The following is an 18,827-nucleotide window of genomic DNA, read 5'->3' on the forward strand; positions in this document are numbered from 1 at the left end:
CTAGTTGAACTAATTGTTCTGTATTCTTCACATTTATCTGCCCCAGCTTTCTTTGGTATCATGACTATAACACTTTTTTTGAAGTCTGACGGAAATTCCCCTTTTTCATAAATATTACACACCAGTTTGTATAATCTATCAATCGCTTCCTCACCTGCACTGCGCAGAAATTCTACAGGTATTCCGTCTATTCCAGGAGCCTTTCTGCCATTTAAATCTTTTAATGCTCTCTTAAATTCAGATCTCAGTATTGTTCCTCCCATTTCATCCGCCTCAACTTCCTCTTCTTCCTCTATAACACCATTTTCTAATTCATTTCCTCCGTATAACTCTTCAATATATTCCACCCATCTATCGACTTTACCTTTCGTATTATATATTGGTGTATCATCTTTGTTTAACACATTATTAGATTTTAATTTATGTACCCCAAAATTTTCCTTAACTTTCCTGTATGGTCCATCTATTTTACCAATTTTCATTTCTCTTTCCACTTCTGAACACTTTTCTTTAATCCACTCTTCTTTCGCCAGTTTGCACTTCCTGTTTATAGCATTTCTTAATTGCCGATAGTTCCTTTTACTTTCTTCATCACTAGCATTCTTATATTTTCTACGCTCATCCATCAGCTGCAATATATCGTCTGAAACCCAAGGTTTTCTACCAGTTCTCTTTATTCCGCCTAAGTTTGCTTCTGCTGATTTAAGAATTTCCTTTTTAACATTCTCCCATTCTTCTTCTACATTTTCTACCTTATCTTTTTTACTCAGACCTCTTGCGATGTCCTCCTCAAAAATCTTCTTTACCTCCTCTTCCTCAAGCTTCTCTAAATTCCACAGATTCATCTGACACCTTCTCTTCAGGCTTTTAAACGCCAATCTACATTTCTTATCAATAAATTATGGTTGCTATCAATGTCTGCTCCTGGGTAAGTTTTGCAGTCAACAAGTTAATTTCTAAATCTTTGCTTAACCATGATATAATCTATCTGATACCTTGCAGTATCGCCTGGCTTTTTTCATGTGTATATTCTTCTATTATGATTTTTAAACTTGGTGTTGGCAATTACTAAATTATACTTTGTACAAAAATCTATAAGTCTGTCCCCTTTTTCATTCCTTTTGCCTAGCCCGTATTCACCCACTATATTTCCTTCCTTGTCTTTTCCAATGCTTGTATTCCAATGTCAAACTATTATTAAATTTTCATCTCCTTTTATGTATTTAATTGCTTCGTCAATTTGTTTGTATACACATTCTACCTCATCATCATCATCATGGGTGCTTGTAGGCTTATAGACGTTAACAATCGTTGTCGGTTTAGGTTTTGATTTTATCCTTATTACAATGATTCTATCGCTATACATTTTGAAATACTCTACTCTCGTCCCTATCTTCTTGTTCATTATGAAACCTACTCCTCACCTGACCAAAAGTCGTTTTCCTCTTCCCACCGAACATCACTAATCCCTACTACATCTATATTTATCCTATTCATTTCCCTCTTTAAATTTTCTAACATACCAACCTTTTTTAAACTTCTAACATTCTACGCTCAGACTCGTAGAATGTTATTTTTTAATTTTCTGATGACCCTCTCCTTAGTCCCCACCCGGAGATACGAACGGGGGACTATTTACCTCCAGAAATTTTACCAAGGAAGGCGCCTCCATCATTGCTATATGAAAATGCAGAGCTACATTTTCTTGGAAAAAAACGCAGCTGTAATTTTCCATTGCTTTCAGCTGCGCAGTATCAGTGAACTGAGTGGTGTTGATATGGCTGTTTAAGTCGTCCTGACCTACGCTCTTAACAACTACTGAAAGAGCTGCTGCCCTTTTTCAGGAATAATTCCTTAGTCTGGCTCTCAACAGATACCTCTCCGATATGGTTGCACCCTCAGTCCAGCTACTCTGTGTCACTAAGCACTCAAGCCCCCTTACCAACAGCAAGGTCTCATGATTCATAGAGGGAGAAAATACGAATTAAGTGTTCAATATTGAAGCAAACTCCAGTGCCACAAAATGAGTGGCTGGGAACTAAATAAAATCATTTTATGCTTGTGACTATAATCGTGAATGTAGTGATGTTTATTTTACTCAAGTCAGATAACAAAAAGAACAGTCATTTTTGCATCACAGGCAGAAATTTACAGACAATTGTAGAAAATTTTTATAGAGATCAGAGATGTTCAAAATAAAAAAATCAGAACACTTCTACTAAAACAGTTTTAGACGTGGTTTTATCCCTACTCTTACAACTGGGCATGCGCTGTTTCATTTTATTTAGTTGTACCACTCATTTAGTGGTGCCAGTTTATGCTTCAAATTTTACCAATTCCAATATATGGGATCTCCACAAAGTTATATAGAGATCAATGTACCATCCTGTTGAAATCACATCTCAGTCAAAAAATTTTTCAAACAATATATCACAAGAATCATAAACTTGATAGTGTTCACACCATTTACTATAACAACATCTCCTTGGTCATTTTTGAAAGCAAAGGCCCAATGATGCCACCAGCTCATAATCCATACCAAACAGTGATTTTTTCAGATGTAATTGTCATCTTCAGATGCAAGTGAGTCATTTGTGAATTGGCATCATGCCAAATATGTAAATTTTGCTTGTTTACAAAGCCATCAAGTAAAAAATGATGTTTTTCTTGATGAAAATTTGGGTTCACTGAGCTGCTCTACAGTCCTGTCAACAAATCATCTACTCAAAGAATGGTCACATGAGTTAATTAAATCTTATATTGGTCTGGACCAACATCTTGGTGTAAAATTCACCATGTTGAAGAAAGGCCCAATTCTTGTGAATAATGTGAAGGCTATAAATTTCGATTTTCATGAACACTTGCACTTATATCAGCAATATTCTATTGACTCCTTACATTTCTTTTGTGAACCTACTTTTTTAACATCAAGTAGAGAAAATTCCCTTCAAATTTTTTAACCAAACTATGAAGTGTTTTTATTTGGCCAATTATGAACATCATATCACGAAGCTGTAACAGATTCCATATTTTGATTATAAATTTTTATGATTTATAAACACTGTTGGGGCGTATAGTGTTCCATAATGATTTGTCATTAACTACTGAAAACAAATGATGCTTGAAAAATTAAAAAAATACATCAACGTTCGTTCCACAATCTGTCAATTTTCGCATTTAAGGAATCATTCTTGTAAAGATGAATGTAATAAAATAGAAGTAATGTTTTGCAGTTATCATTATTGTATTTATTTTACACGTGGCTTTTCATTTATTCACGTATGACCTTTTATCTGATATAAGCAGGCTTTGTTATAAATTTATTTTTAAACTGAAAACAATTCATTAATTAATGAAATGTAACTTTAATGTTGTTTATTTACTACTGCCTATTATCCATGTTGATCCGTTGGTACCTTCGTTTTCCATTGCGGATGGACAAACAAACAAAATTTGCAGTGTTTTTCATAAAGTATAATATTAGAAACAAAATACAATTTAATAAGCAGATATGGTTAAATATTGTATTTAATTTATTAATTGAGCGAAGACTAAATTTATTTTGAACTGCGTCATCTGTTACGAAGTAATATAATCTAAAATAATCATTTATTGATTAGCATATTTATGACGGAAAACGTGTGCATTCAAACTACAAAACGCATTAAAAAGGGTTTTGAAATTTGTACGTACGATATTCTTATCATATGATTTTTATTTGTGAAAGATACAAATAAAAAATTATGCAAACAGCAATTAAACTTTAGTGCTACTTCTTATAATTTATGATATAAATATCTCGACTTATACATTTTAATACATTCGTATTTATACATTTCATGTTAATACATTTTTTAAATCAAAATCTTTATGTATTTTTTTATCTATTTTTGTCTTATTATAAAAATAAGAAGTAATTAAAACATCTAAAACAAGATCGAAGAGGCACTGATTTGACATATCGGGAAATTATGCCACTGGAATATTGTGATTCGGCCATATTGTCAATTTTTTCTGCTTTCTGTCGTATCAAAGCTGTGCTGCATATTTAATTAATGTAGACCTTATTTGTTTGTTATAATTTCGCATTGATCATGGCGACTAAGTATAAAGTCAGTACGGGTGACTTACTGTCTCTTTGGATTAGTACATCGAAGGATGAAAAATGTATTCCAGTGGATAAACGCTACAGTAAAGAATTAACTGTTAAGGAAGTAAAGGTTAGGTTTTTCCATTATTGAATATTGTAATTAGTCGTTTTAATCCTTGCTTTTATAATTTGTTTTATCTTTGTAAATCTAATTTTTACTTGATTTTGCCCTTCATGCCGCGTCCCTACTATTTTTAACACACTCGTACTTATGTGAGCTTACACCGAAATCTTGAATTCACTAACAAATTGAACTCTTGTAACGTGTGACTCGGAACTTAGGTAATCGGGACCAATCTTTGGTTTGAATTCTTGAGGGTGTACCAGTCTTCGGTTTTTTGGCGATAGGCGTAATCCTGATTTGACTTGCATGATTTTCCGTAGCGTCCTTTAACGGCAGAATTTTTATTTAATAGTAATTCATGTATGCGTGAAAGTTAGTATGTTATTTTGCGTCCATATGCAGTTATTAAACAATATACATTTTTACGATGAAGTAATACAGCATTAATTTTTATTTACTTAAGCAATAATATTTGAAAGTTAAAAGTAATTAATATGATTAAAAATATTTTACGTATGCAGAGAAGTTGCAAACATGTCTAACAGATATAGAGTCCTGATTGAATTAAAAGTTGCAGTAAGTTTACTTTAAATGGTACTTTTGTATTGGTCTTCCCTTCTTGACACATCTGTTAATTATTTGCTACCATACTTAATATAAATAAAATTATTACACTATAAGTTCCGCACCAGATCTAATTGTTTTATAAAAACAATGAAGTGTAAGTAATTTTGATGTATTTTAAAATAAGAATATGTTGTGATTTATCACATAAAGTGTAATTGTTTTGTCTTATTTTCAATGAGTTATTAGTACTCAATGAACTTTTGAGGAAGTAATAAAATTATAAATAAAAGATATGTTTTGTAGTGATTAAAATAAATGTTCTTACTGAAGAAAAATGCATTTTTGGATTTAAGTTTTTCTTAAACCGCATATCATTTAAGTGACTAAGCACTATTCTGAAAGTCGTTAAATTTGCAGGTATGTTTATTATGAATTGTTTCACCATGTTTTTTTTCTTAAAACTGTACCTCAGTGATATTATTTCACTCTTAATTGCTTCTGTACATTGATTTTAAATTGAAAATGGCCATTCCTTATGAAACCACCTAGTTTAGAAATGACCTGTATGTTTTAATTGATGACCTGTCTTTTGATTTAATCGTAATTTCTAGTATTCTTCAGCAGAGTGAAACCATAAAGAAAAAATGTTCTGTCGGTCATCATAATGGATGTAGATTTATTAACTGCCAATAGATGAAAATTAACATTCTAGATGAATGCTATAATTTTAAAGATATTTTAGTTTTCCTCATAGAAAGACTTTTCCAAAGTTCAGAAAACATTTTTTAAGTAACAGAATTAAATATTCATTTTCATGTATTATGAAATTACAAATGGCTAAAATCAACTTTTTTATCTTTAGAACCATGGTTAGGTATATATAAAAAAAAAGTAAAATCTCCCTTATTTATTTTTTTTTCTATTTATTTAGTTCCTTGAAGTTGCTTGATGGAATTTCAACTGCTGGTTTCAAGGTCTAATTACTTAAAAGGGAGGGAGGGTGATAAAAATTCAATACTATTGTTTTTAGGGGAGGGGGGAGTGCTTGATTTGCACTTTAGTACTGCTCCTTTTCACAGTTTCTGTTGCAATTTTGTATGTTAATTATAGTATTTAGTTAAATATCACTTTTATTATTAATAATCTGTATTTTTAACTTTAATTAGATGAAGTTAGCAAGGAAAATGAGCATAAGTTTTGTTGATACACATATTCATTAATACATAAAAATCAGCATAATCTAAAACATACCTATGCTTGCTAGCCTTGTCTAATTTACATTTTAAATATACAAATTATAAATAACAATAGTAAACTAAATACAATCATTAACACGGATTGTTACTTTCTTAGTAATTAGCTGATTAATATTATAGTATGATTAACATTTTGAGCTAATATCTTTATGATATATAAATGGGTGAATAAGAAAACCAAATATTAATTGGGTAGGGATAAGAGGGATTTTATAGGTTATTGATCTGTATTACTGCAGTTTTATTCATATAAAAATTGGCACAAGTTAATTTTTGAGTTCATTTTTCATTAATATACAGTTTGCTACTCACAGGATTAACTTAAGATACTGCCTGATGGCTTATCATCATATTTCTTTGAATAGAAATATGAATATATATATATATATATATATATATATATATATACATACAAATTTATCAAATCTTGCCTTAAAGAAATATTTTATTTTTGGTATTTGTTTCATGTTTTACAGAATAAATTGGAGATCACTACAGGAGCTAGCTCTGAAACAATGGTTATTAAAGTGTATGATAGTGAAGATAAATTTGTTTGTGTTCTGGACAATGATGAATCTTTATTGGGTTCTTATCATATTGATGATGGAATGCGACTTCACGTGAGTATTGTTCTTGAATTAGTTTATGCTATGTTGTTAGTCTTTAGTTTTCATAAAAACAGCAAAAAGGTTCCAGTTTATGAAAGCTGAATTATTACAGTTATGTGCTTAAAAAGAAACTGTATTGTTTTAACCTTTAACAAATCACTGTAATGAAAACCAGGTTTTATTCTTAATTAAAGTATTACTTTTTTAGGTTTTTTCTTCATATTAAAGATTTAACTAATAATTAATTTAAATTATGAAATAATTTTTAAAAAATACATAAAATACAGATGTAAAAAATATATTAAATTATAGTTTGAAATTGCATCATTATAATATTATTTTAGACAGTTTTTTTTGTTCAAGGGGTCATTCATACTATAATTAATAAAAAAAAAAAAAAATTCTCTTATGGAAAATGTTTATGCACTGAACAATCAGTTGATACTGTTTGTAAATTGTGTCCTATTTAATATTTAGGCTTTGCATTTTATTTCAGTTATTTTTACGGGAAACTGCAAGTGATTAAATAGAAGCTTTTTTTTGGTTTGTAGACTATAATGTTTTTCTTTACTTTATTGGCTTGAATTTCTATTAATGTTTTATGTTGTTTGTCTTTACAATTTTTTTTTATCTGTAGAAAACATTATGTGTTAAAAATGATATTGAATATTGTCTTTTTAAAAGAATTACTTAATTAAATGACTTATTAATCATTAATTCATGTGATTATGTTGTGATAGAAAAGTTTTTATTCAAAAATGACAAAATGTTTGTTAATAGGTAAACACAACACAGGTTGTTTACAAACTCTCACAGATGGTTGCATTTAAACAGAAAATAAAAACAATTATATTTATTTACAGACTATTTAATACAATTAAATTGAAAATAGAAATGAAATAAAATGAGATCGCGTAATAAAAAAAAAAATCATTTTAATAGACTTGAAATAAATTTAATCTGATTAATTATTCTTCGGTTGACTAAGATGTAATGTGATTACTTCTAAGTAATTATATTAAAATCTTTTTAAAATATAATAAGCCTAGCCACATCAATTATTTTATAAGATGTTTCTAAACTTTATTTCTGTGATAATGTAATCCTTTTCTTCAACAGTACAGAACATTGAGACACAAGCCAATATTTGAAATTTTCTTGTATCTTATAAAATTTATTTTTTTGTAGTAATAAATATATCAAAGGAATAAACCCTTGGCAACTATCATTTTCCAAATGGCATGGCATTTTTATCAATTTTGTATTTGACATTAAAAATGTTATAAAAAATTATAATTTTATCTTTGTTAATTATACTTTTAGTCTGTTGTATGATGTGTAGACATAAACATAAAACTTAAGATAAATGATTATTAATTTTTTCCTTTTTTTTTGAATCTGTAGCCGTTAAATGTAATTAAATATAATCTGTTTTATTATTATAAATTTTTAAATGATTACCTGATGATACTATTTTAATGTTATAGCAAAATCTTAAAAAAACAAACTGATGTTTTGTTAAGTTGGTTTTATTATTATTCTTTTCCCTTTTTTATTTTATTTTATTTTACGTTAGTTTGGTTCTATTTATTTATTTGGTTCCATATTTATTTAAAATTTGCAACTAAAAGGTGAGGAACCTGTGTCTTGGTTTTATTAAAAGAAAAGGATTATATATATATATATATATATATATATATATAGAGAGAGAGAGAGAGAGAGAGAGAGACAACTGCTAATTGATTATAACTTTTTAAAGTTTTTAACTTTAGGTTTTTCTGGAAGGTGTATTGTTTTTTAACTCTTAGTTTTCCTTATAACTTTGTTGAATTTTTATTTGAAAATATCAAAAAGATATCAGGCAATTTATCATTATTTTACAATAATCCAATAATGACTGATAAAAATGAAAAATTGTGTAGTTATACTGAAAATCTTATGCAGGGCCACATCACCAGAGAAATGTTCTCTGTAACATTTAAAAATATTATCAATTGGTCCGTTTAAGAAAATAATAATGGTTCCATTTAAAAAATAAATAAAAAATATTGTACGGCGGTAGTCCCTATTTCTTTTGTTGAATCTATAAATTTTTATTATTCTAACCTCTTTATTGTATACATAAATATAAAAATGTGAATATATAAAAATAAAAAAAAAAATTATATGTAAAAATAAATCTAATGTATACATTAAAAAAATTCATAATCTAATTCAATTTCAAAATTAGTGATCATAATATTATTTAAAGAAAATAAACCTTTTAATTTCACAGTCCCTGGAATATGAAGATAAAAATATTTTATCTTATTTTAAAAGTTAGACATTTTAAAACCAATTATAAAGAAGCGATATTACACTACAAACGTAACCAAGAAACTGCATTCACAGAGCACCTTTTTCCCCAGAGGATATTGCAGGAATAAAAAAGGGGATAAAAATATCACATGCATAAAAAAATTTGTATAATACTATGTTAACATAACTTATATTAACATAAAATATATCTTATTTTCTCTAAAACTAACTTACTAACTTATTTGAACTAACATGAGTTAATGGTAAAAATATGATAATGCATTGGAGTCACTCTGATTTATTATTGCTGCCAGTTGAATGTGGAACATCATTTTGGCAAAGGATTAGTATGTGGGAACAATTAGTTTAAAATATACATTTGAAATTTTTCTTTTAGATTTAAAAAAAATGAATTTGCGCCAAATTTAAAATTATTGAGAAATTCATCAAATCAAACTAAAACCAAAACCACAGGAAAATAATAAAACTTATTTAGAAAAGCTACACTGATCTTGTGTAGATGATAATGAATATTACAGAAGAGTGGCAGTAAATCAATTGTAATTCATTTGTGCAACAACAGCTGTAATAACAGTTGAATTGTAATAACATTTGTTATTATTATTATTATGGTCATTGGTATTTCAGAGAGATATAGGTTGGTACTATTTATGTCATTACAATTCCACTCCTAACAGTTAAACATTAACATCATCGCAAATAGTGATTCTCATTTGCCAAACTTGCTATATGATAGTATTGACCAATTGATATGTGATAGAATAAGTTTTGAATACTTATATTTTGTAATCGAGCAGATCTTTCACAAAAATGTGTTTGTGCATTTGTGGATGTCTATTAGTAAAATCATGTTTTGAGATGTAATACATAGTACAAATTTTTGAATACAGTAGATTATTTTTCATATAATAATGCGCGAATACAATTAATGTGGTTAAAAAAACTGGTTTGTAATTTAATGTATACTTTCAGTTACAACTTCCATGGTAATTATATCTTCTTTTTGTGACATATACTTATCATTAAAGCAGAAATAAATTTGCTTTGATTATATTGGTTGAAAAAAAAATAGTTTTACTATGCAATAAAATTTATTTTTATTCTTATTGTATTGTTTTGATTTTAATATCTATCCAGTCTGGTTTTAAGTAACTAGCTTCATGTCACAACAGGAAAGTTTTTTCAGAAAAATTTGTTACATGTAGGTCATTTTTTGGGGAAAATCTTCATTATATGTATGCACTATTCATATGCATTGTATCTTATATATTGCTTACTCTTTATATGAATGTTAGTTTTGCTAGCTAAGTGGGAACACAACTGAGATTCCCACTGATACTGTGTCTGGTTTTATAATACCATTTCACAAAAAAACAAAAACAAAAAAAACATAACCTCTTAATGAAATAAGCTACAAACATGGGCATTGATCTAGTTTTTGAAAGATGGTTTATTGTCTAAAACTTGGGGGATTAGCAGTGGATAAATGACTTGCATAGGCATTTAGGTTAAAACTTAATACAACAGTTATTTAGTGTAATTCATTATATCAAGCATTACAATTTCTTTTCTGTCTGTTAGGGGTTTAGCATTAAAATAGTATTATCATATCTTGCATATCATTGGTGTTTTGTAATTTTTGGAGTAATGAGGATTGTAAATTTACTTTTATGTGTTATTTTACAAGACTGTAAGTTAGGTTCAATGAATTATGATTTGGATGATGTAATAATGCAATTATTAACTGTTTTAACTTTGTTCATTGTTCTGGATGTCAGGTCAGATAAATCACGTCATTTTACTTTATCTTTGAGTAATTCCAAATTATAACTGGTTGAAGTGAGAGTTTAAACTTACTGAATTTATTTTATTATTTATATTAATGAAAATATTTTTTTTTTTTAAACCTTTTAGATTGAAGATTCATTTGAATTTAGGAAGGCTTTGGAAGATGAATCAGATATTGAGAAATACACAATGTCACCTGAAGAGTATGAGAAACGAGATGGTAAGTCTTTTGTATTATGTACTAATTATAGTTAAATATGAAAAGCAATGCGATATAGTTTTTCATTTTAAAATTAAAAAGCTGTACTATTTATTTTTTATGCTTTTTTACTGAGTTTAAGTTTTTTAATTTTACTTTTGTGACGTGTCCTTTTAAGAGTATAAAAGATCAATAATTGATTGTTTTATCTTTGAAATATACTGGGATTTTGAATACTTAAGGTGGCTAGCAGGGATAGCTGAGTAATATAGAATTAGCAACGTCTGAAATATACTTGCTGAACTTTTAATGGGAAAGAAGTTATTGACGATGAAAAAATTTTGTGATAGGAAAAGACCACTGTAGAGAAAAACTGTGCTCAAGATTTAACATAACATCACTTGATAGTTACAAGGTCTTCTCCATACATTAAGCATGCCATCCTTCTCACAAATTTTAGGAGTTATCTGTGATGGGAGCAGCATATTTCTATTTAGTAATTGGGCAACTTAAACAAATAATGAATAAGATTTCTTTTCTTTCATTCGGTGAATAAAATGGCTGTTTAGAAACAGGGTAAGGCTTGCTTGCCCTTCTGTAGAGTTGGGTGGTATCTTAACTTGAAACTTTTCAGCTAGATCCTGCATAAGAGGGATCCTTACTTATGTAGAATAGCAGAGATAGAATAAATGATAATATGGACAGTCCAATATTATTAGAAACAGAAAGTGTTTTTTTCTGTTCTGAAATGTTATGTTGTGAAATATTATTTATTATTCTTTCAAGTAATGGTTAATATATTGTGGACATCAGCGATAGAATTCCAATAAGATGCAGTTATCCCATCTAAACCCAAATATAAACAAATTGTTTAACCTTTGGAATGTATCGAAAATTTTTTATTTATTTGAAAGCTTTTCCATTCTTCTACACTTCTGTTTTCAAGATTCTGCTCCCTGAGATGTTCCAGTTATTGCAGTGGAACTATTAAGTTGTAGGCAATGTTAACATAACCTGTTGTGTGTGTTTACTTTTATACTGTTGTAAGTATTATATCATTTGGTTCCAGCGCTATGGAAATCTGTAATTAAACATGCCTTCGGCTGCTTTCACTTTATCCTTGCTTTATACTCTTAAATTTCCAGGATGCTATTTCATGAGATAAGGTGTTCCTAGGATTTTGGAACTATCATGTTATTATGGATGGTGTATCCTGACTTAACCAGGATCCTCTTAATCTTATTCAGTGGATTTTTGCCCATTAGGTTACAAATACTACCTGACTATTTGAATTTTTTGCTTTCTGTTAATTTTTTTGTGCATCAATTTTATATTTTTTTGAATATGTAAATTGAAAGTGAATAAATTATTCTCTTAAACAGCTTTTACTTTGTACAAGTGGCCTTAATGTTTATAAGATTATGTAATTTGTCACGTGACATAAACCATTGTGTCATCATTCATTACAGGCAGTAGTCATGATTATTTGTGGTAGGGATTATTTTAAAGTGTGTCTTTAGATTTTAGGATTTGAAGTTAAAATTTATTACTGTTTTGATTAATGAGTTGTGTAGATACATATTCATGAGAGTACTGGATATATGAATTTATACATGGGTGGGAGAAGATATTAACTAGAAAGATAGTGCTGGAGATGACCTATGGTAGTAAATGTCGGAAATTGTTGTAAAAGATTTTTTCATCTGAATTCCCTCAGCCTAAGTTTTGCTGCAAGATGACTTTTATAACCTACATTTTGGAATATTTAAAGCTTGCTTACTGCATATCCAATTTGTTAAAATAATCATTAAATTCTTAGTTTTTTCCTTCTGTAACTAACTGTTTGCATATTGTGTTGAATGTAATGAAAGAGGCAACCTTTCTTATTTGCCTGAGTGCATTTCTTAAATGTCTTTATATTGCTTAGTTGACATTAATACAAATATATAAATAAAAAGGATTTGTGAATTTAATTCTTTAGAATTGTTTGAAGCAATGATGTACAAATGCGCAATTGGTATAAAAAATGTTTCATAAGAATTGTGTTAATGTTTCAACAGACTAAATTGTGATTTGTACTAACAACACTTCTTTTTAATGAGAATTTAATGAGAATGAAAACAGAAAAAAATTACTAATTCCATTTTAGCAGTTAGTAATAAAGGGTTGAGAAATAATGTAAAGAATTTATTTGAAAAGGAAAAAAATAGATAAATAGGACATTGAAAAAAATTTACTTTTAAATTTATAAATAAACCTGTTCTGGGTAGAGTCAGTGTTTATTTTGTTATTTTACAGAAGAGATTACATTGATTTGTGTTTACACTATTTCTTTTCCAGTTTTTTGGTAGTGACATGTTAAAACACCAGAGGTACAAAAGGTACCTGTTGATTGTTTTTCAAAGAGTGATTGATGTTCCCTATCAGCACTGAGGTCATTTATAGGGCTGAATATCACATGTTTTTTGGTGGGCTTGATATGTAGCAACTTCTGCGTTGTAGTTTGTACAACTCAGTAAAGGAAGGTAACAGGAACCCACTTCACTCCTCATTTTCCTGGGATGTGTAAAGTGGACAGCTTGTTAATCTGGAGAATGGGTGTGCCATTTTTCATTTCTGACAGGTATTTTTTCAGTGACTTACAATCATCTGGTGTATGATATCTTAAGTTGTAAACAGATCTGTTTTGAAGAATGCTTTCTAAATTTTCTTATTTTGCCAGTAACTTGTTGAATAAAACTTACTTTTTTCAGGAAGTAGAAAGGTTTTTAAGTAGGGATAAAAGTGCCAATGATCTTTTTCAAAATTATTACTTAAATTATGATGTATTTTGCCTTCTGTAGATCATTGAAATTAAAAACTGTGGAGTATGACACAAAATTTATGATTCCCTCACTTAACCTGATGTCTGCTAGGACCTTTTTTCAAGCCTGAATGTGAGTGAAAAAATATATCTTACCTCATAAGGTGCAAGGAGTTTAATTTAACCCTTAAAGAAAAAACTTTTGAAAGAAGTTGAAAATTAGGTACATTGATTATGATTAATAAAGAAATTATTAAACAGAAATGTATAAAAATTCTGCAAATGCTCAACTATGAACTAGATTGGAGGTTCATATATTAAGGCACTAAGAGTTAGTTACTTTAGAAATGAAAAACAGTGTTAAATTACCAAATGATCAACATGGACATTGTTGTGAGTATATGATGTTGCAAATAATTTGAAGTGAAATATTAAGATATTATTAAAAGGATAAAGATGAATTGAACTAATAATAATAACATAACTAATGATAAAAAGTGGCTCAAAAATGGTTTTCAGGCTTGTTATTTTCATGTCACTTCAGACATATATATTACTATTATTGCTGTTATAGGAAAGTTTATCAGAGTTGTTTCAGAACATTTATTTAAAAAAAAATTATTTGTAAAGCATATAATGCCTTTTTAATTTTTATGATGATTAATTGTGACAAATTTTATATTTGAGTTTTGGTTTAATTGTTTGTTTTACATAAAATAAAGAATGTACTGTAGACTTCCTCTTATATTGTTAACTTCCAGCAGGTTGAGATCTTGTGGGATGATTGTTAGTGTTTGAATACTAAAGATTATTTGTAATCTGTAATCAGTTTATTGTCTGTAGGAAGAATGCCAAAGCCATGCATTTGTCTTATATTATAAAAATTATAATTTTGCATGGAGTGTTACCTTTTTCCTAGAGATAAAGTATTTTAACCCATTCCCATGTAAGTTTCTAAAAGTTTCCGGGCCAAAAATTTTTTCTTTCTAGTAACAACAATAAATAAATTAATAATTAATATAATCCACCTTACCAGCGCATTGATACATTCTCTAGATCTTTCGGCTTACTTGTAAGCCATCATCAGGAGTTAAAATTAATGTATTAAAAATCATAGTAAAAATTTAAAAACAGTCATGACTGCCCTGATCCTACTAGTATACTGAAGGCATATACATAACTCTCACCAGAGTTAGGTATATTCCTTCAGTATACTATAAGGACTGGGACAGTCATGACCATTTTTAAATTTTAACTACGATTTTTAAACTTTGACTTTAATGCAGAAATTTTAACTCTTGATTGTGGCTTTCAAGTAAGCCAAAAGATCTAGAGAACATAACAATATCATGGTAGGGTGGATTATATTATTTGTTAATTTGTTTATTGTAACTTATCAGCGGTACCATGTTTGAAAAATTAACTACACAATATAACATTGTAAACTTTCAACCTGAATATAGAAAATATGACTTAACATTAATTTGTAGCACTTAACTTGTTTCCAAACAACTTTATTTACATTATTTACGAAGTATATTTACAGATTTAGTAATTTAATTTTGTATGGTACTCTTCAAAACAAGTTTTCAGTTGCAAAGGGACTTGACATTTTTTTTACACTGGTACACTGTTTCACTTCTTCCTTGAGCACTACGCACTTCACCTTCCTGATTGTCTTGCCTTGCTTGTAGAAGGTATTCTTTTGATTAAAGTAACCCTAATTACTTGTCTGAAAACGAAGTGGATTATCACTGAATGCCGATTATGCAAATTTGTATTCAAAATTGTTCACATCTAACTCTGTTGATTTTTCAGTTAATTCTGTAGAAATTATTGGATTAATACCAGAATTACCTGAAAATGCAATGTTTTTTACCATGGTAATGGGATAATACAGAGTCTGGCTTTATACAAGGGTAGGGTGAAATGTTCTGGGCCTGGATAAGAAAACCAAGATTTTTCTGGGTACAATGATTTATTTTTTAACATAGTCATCATTAAGGTTTATACACTTAGCATTCCACAAGAGCACTTATTCCAGTTTGGCACATCTATTTATCCTATTCCTTAAAGTAACCATCTACGGGGGCTATAATAATTAACTTCATTATTGGTCAAAAAACTCTTCTCTCCGAGCAAGTTTTTTCAGTTAGGAAATATGGTAGTCACTGGGAGCCAGATCAGGTGCTGTAATTCAAACTGTAATTAGTTGATTTTTGCCATTGTAATGATTGAAGTGTGAGCTGGAGTGTTGTCATGGTGGAAAAGTACTTTTTTTTATCCAAATGTGGTTGTTATTCCTTAATTTCATTGCTGAGATGCTGTAATAGGGTTGCATAATATTCGCCATTTATTTCACACTTTTGAAGATAATCAATGAAAATTATTTCACATGCATCTCAAAAAACAGTTGCCATAACTTTTCCATGCATATACTTGTTTTCACTTTTTTGGAGAAAGTTCACCTTTTTCAAAACCCATTCTTTTGACTGCATTTTGTCTCAATAGTGTAGTGTTAAACCCAAGTCTCTTCAGCCATCACAAGTAAATGTAAAAATTCCTCTGGATTACACTAAAAGAGCTTGAGACAATCACTCAAAATGTTTTTTCAGCCCTGTTTTTGGTCTGGCATGAGCAAATGTGGCACCCATCCAGTGCACAGCTTGTTCATGCCGAAATGTTCGTGCAAAATATTTAGCATGTATTCTGTTAACATGTCTACAGACTCTGGTAACTCATTCATTATCACTTGTCTATCTGCCGAAATGATTTTATGCACACTTTTTTTATCATTTCTAGTGTAGTCACTTCAGAAGGGTATTCACTGTGTAGTTCAATACTAGTGCATGTTTGACCCATTTTAAACTCTGTGACCCAGCATTTAACTATTGTATTTGATGGAGAAGTCTCTCAATTTTGTATCATTTTTCTTTAATTTCCTTTGCACTTTCAGAAAAAGTATCACTGTTGGAATTTTCAGATTTTCCATTTTCAAAAAAAAAAAAAAACACCTAATTCTTCATTTTGACAGACTGTAAATACTGTACTAAGTGATGCAGCGACTTGAAACTCTTACAGTAAACTAATAAACGAAATCACGCGATGCCGTCAAGAAATTAAGCATATTAACACCATCTCTGTGTGAGGCTGTTGTATTACAATTTAAATTATAATTTGAAAGTATGTTTATATTTCAGCAAGTACTATCCATCTGGAGAAATCAACCTGTGTGCAGATTCAGTGATGGTTATACAATTTGACTGTAGGGATTTAGATTGAATGACTGTCCCACACTATGGCTTTCTTTCTTATTCACTTTGTTCTTTTTTATTCACAAAATACAATTTACTTGAGCTGTGTTTTATACTACAAATGGATTTATCTTCACTAACAGACTCTTAACCTATGATAGTCCAGACTATTTATCCTTTGATAGTGCTGTATCACAAAGATATTTTCTTCTTTCATCTTTAAAAGGGGTGAAAAGAGAATTTTTTTAAGGATTAGAAAGTCTAAAAGGGAATGATTAATTATTATTTAATGTTGTTAAATTTCCTTTATTTGGTATGTTTTAGGGATGCTTCCCTAAATTGTAATTTTTCTAATTCTATTATAATAGAAACTTAGATTCAGCAATATGTGAACAGATCCTTTGGAAACATATTTTTAGGTTTCTCTTAAATTATATTTGTAGAGTAAAGTAGGTTCAAGGATATATTAATTGGTTTTATAATTACTATAATGTTAAAATGTTTTAATGTAATAAGTTATCATTAAAATAAACATATTCTTATTTCTAAGAGATTGTAAAGCGATTTCTCATTAAGAAGTGTAAGTAGAAGTATATCGTTAGTTCATTAGGTAATTTTAATACTTGGAAATGTCCTAAAAAAAACTTTGAATTTGCTGGGGATTTGTTATCTGAAAACTCAGAAATTCTGTGAGGATTTTTATAACTGGAATTTTATGAAAGTACTGAAGGATTTATTATTCTGAAAAAAATCTGCAGAGGAACATGACTGGTATTACAATGCTTTCTGGATCCTGTTCTGAGAAATTCTGTTGGGGGAGGGGGAGAAACAGACAGAACATAGTAGAGATCCATTTTATATCCAAATTTTGTAATAAAATTATGTTCTTTGTACTATCTTATAATATGATAAGGGTTATTGCAGAATTTCTGTATTTAGCTCTGTTTAATTAAGTTTTTCTAGCTGGATCATTGAGGACATGAATGTTTTCAAATCAATTATTTTTGCTTTATATATTTGAAATATTTGAGAGCTGTATATTATGTAACTGTTTTACGTACACAGTATTCAGGATAAGACATTCTTCCAAATAGATTCTATAAATAAGATTACTTGAAAATGTCAACTCCCCCCCCCCCCCCCCCCCTTCGCCAGTGATCTATTAATGTTGCTAGTTAGTATTTCGACGTTTGTCACAGTTGTAAAAAAAATAAGAAGTAAAGAGAGATGGCTTCTTAAGACAGTTCGAAAACAGTTGTCTTATATTCAAAACTTGGTTTATTCAAATCTGTTGCTTTCGAATCCAGACCAGTTGGCCACTTTTGTCATTTTGGCATTAATTACATTGGAAGATTTGAATATGTGTTGAGTGTCTGTAAAATTCATTCCGAAATTATCACACCAGCAGAAATAACATCGATTATTTCTGCTGGTCTGATGAAGTAACTCAAGAACTGATTAATTGGGCCTAAACTGACCCAGATTTGTTAAATAAGGTAACAGGCAACAAATCATGGGTTTACGAGTGTGACCTGTAAACTCATGAAGCAAAGACACAATCATCGCAGTGGTTGTGCCCAATTTCACCACAATAAAAAAAGCGCGACATAATCAGTTGAATGTTAAGACAATGTAAGTGGATTTCTTTGATTCTATGGATGTTGTGTATCACAAATTTATCCCTATTAGACACTGTCAATCAGGAATACTATAATACTCATTGTTAGTGTGAAAGTGTGCAGAAGAAAAGGCCTGCATTTTGGTTAGACATGAATTGAGTCCAACATGAGAACACTTGATCACATTGACATTGTGTGTT

The 18,827-nt window shown here is 29.3% G+C and overlaps 1 protein-coding gene across 1 annotated transcript in view; it reads left to right on the forward strand.

Moving 5' to 3' along the window:
- The first annotated feature begins 3,952 nt into the window (after window positions 1-3,952).
- LOC142327632 (uncharacterized) overlaps window positions 3,953-18,827 on the forward strand; it is a 43,467-nt gene continuing 28,592 nt past the window's right edge. Inside the window, exons 1-3 of the mRNA XM_075370840.1 lie at window positions 3,953-4,220; window positions 6,514-6,657; window positions 10,879-10,972. Coding sequence (XP_075226955.1) covers window positions 4,095-4,220; window positions 6,514-6,657; window positions 10,879-10,972 — 364 coding nt within the window. The 5' untranslated portion in view covers window positions 3,953-4,094. The remainder of the gene's footprint in view (window positions 4,221-6,513; window positions 6,658-10,878; window positions 10,973-18,827) is intronic.

This window comes from Lycorma delicatula, chromosome 7 (genome assembly GCF_047948215.1).
Source record: "Lycorma delicatula isolate Av1 chromosome 7, ASM4794821v1, whole genome shotgun sequence".
NCBI classification, from domain to species: domain Eukaryota; kingdom Metazoa; phylum Arthropoda; class Insecta; order Hemiptera; family Fulgoridae; genus Lycorma; species Lycorma delicatula.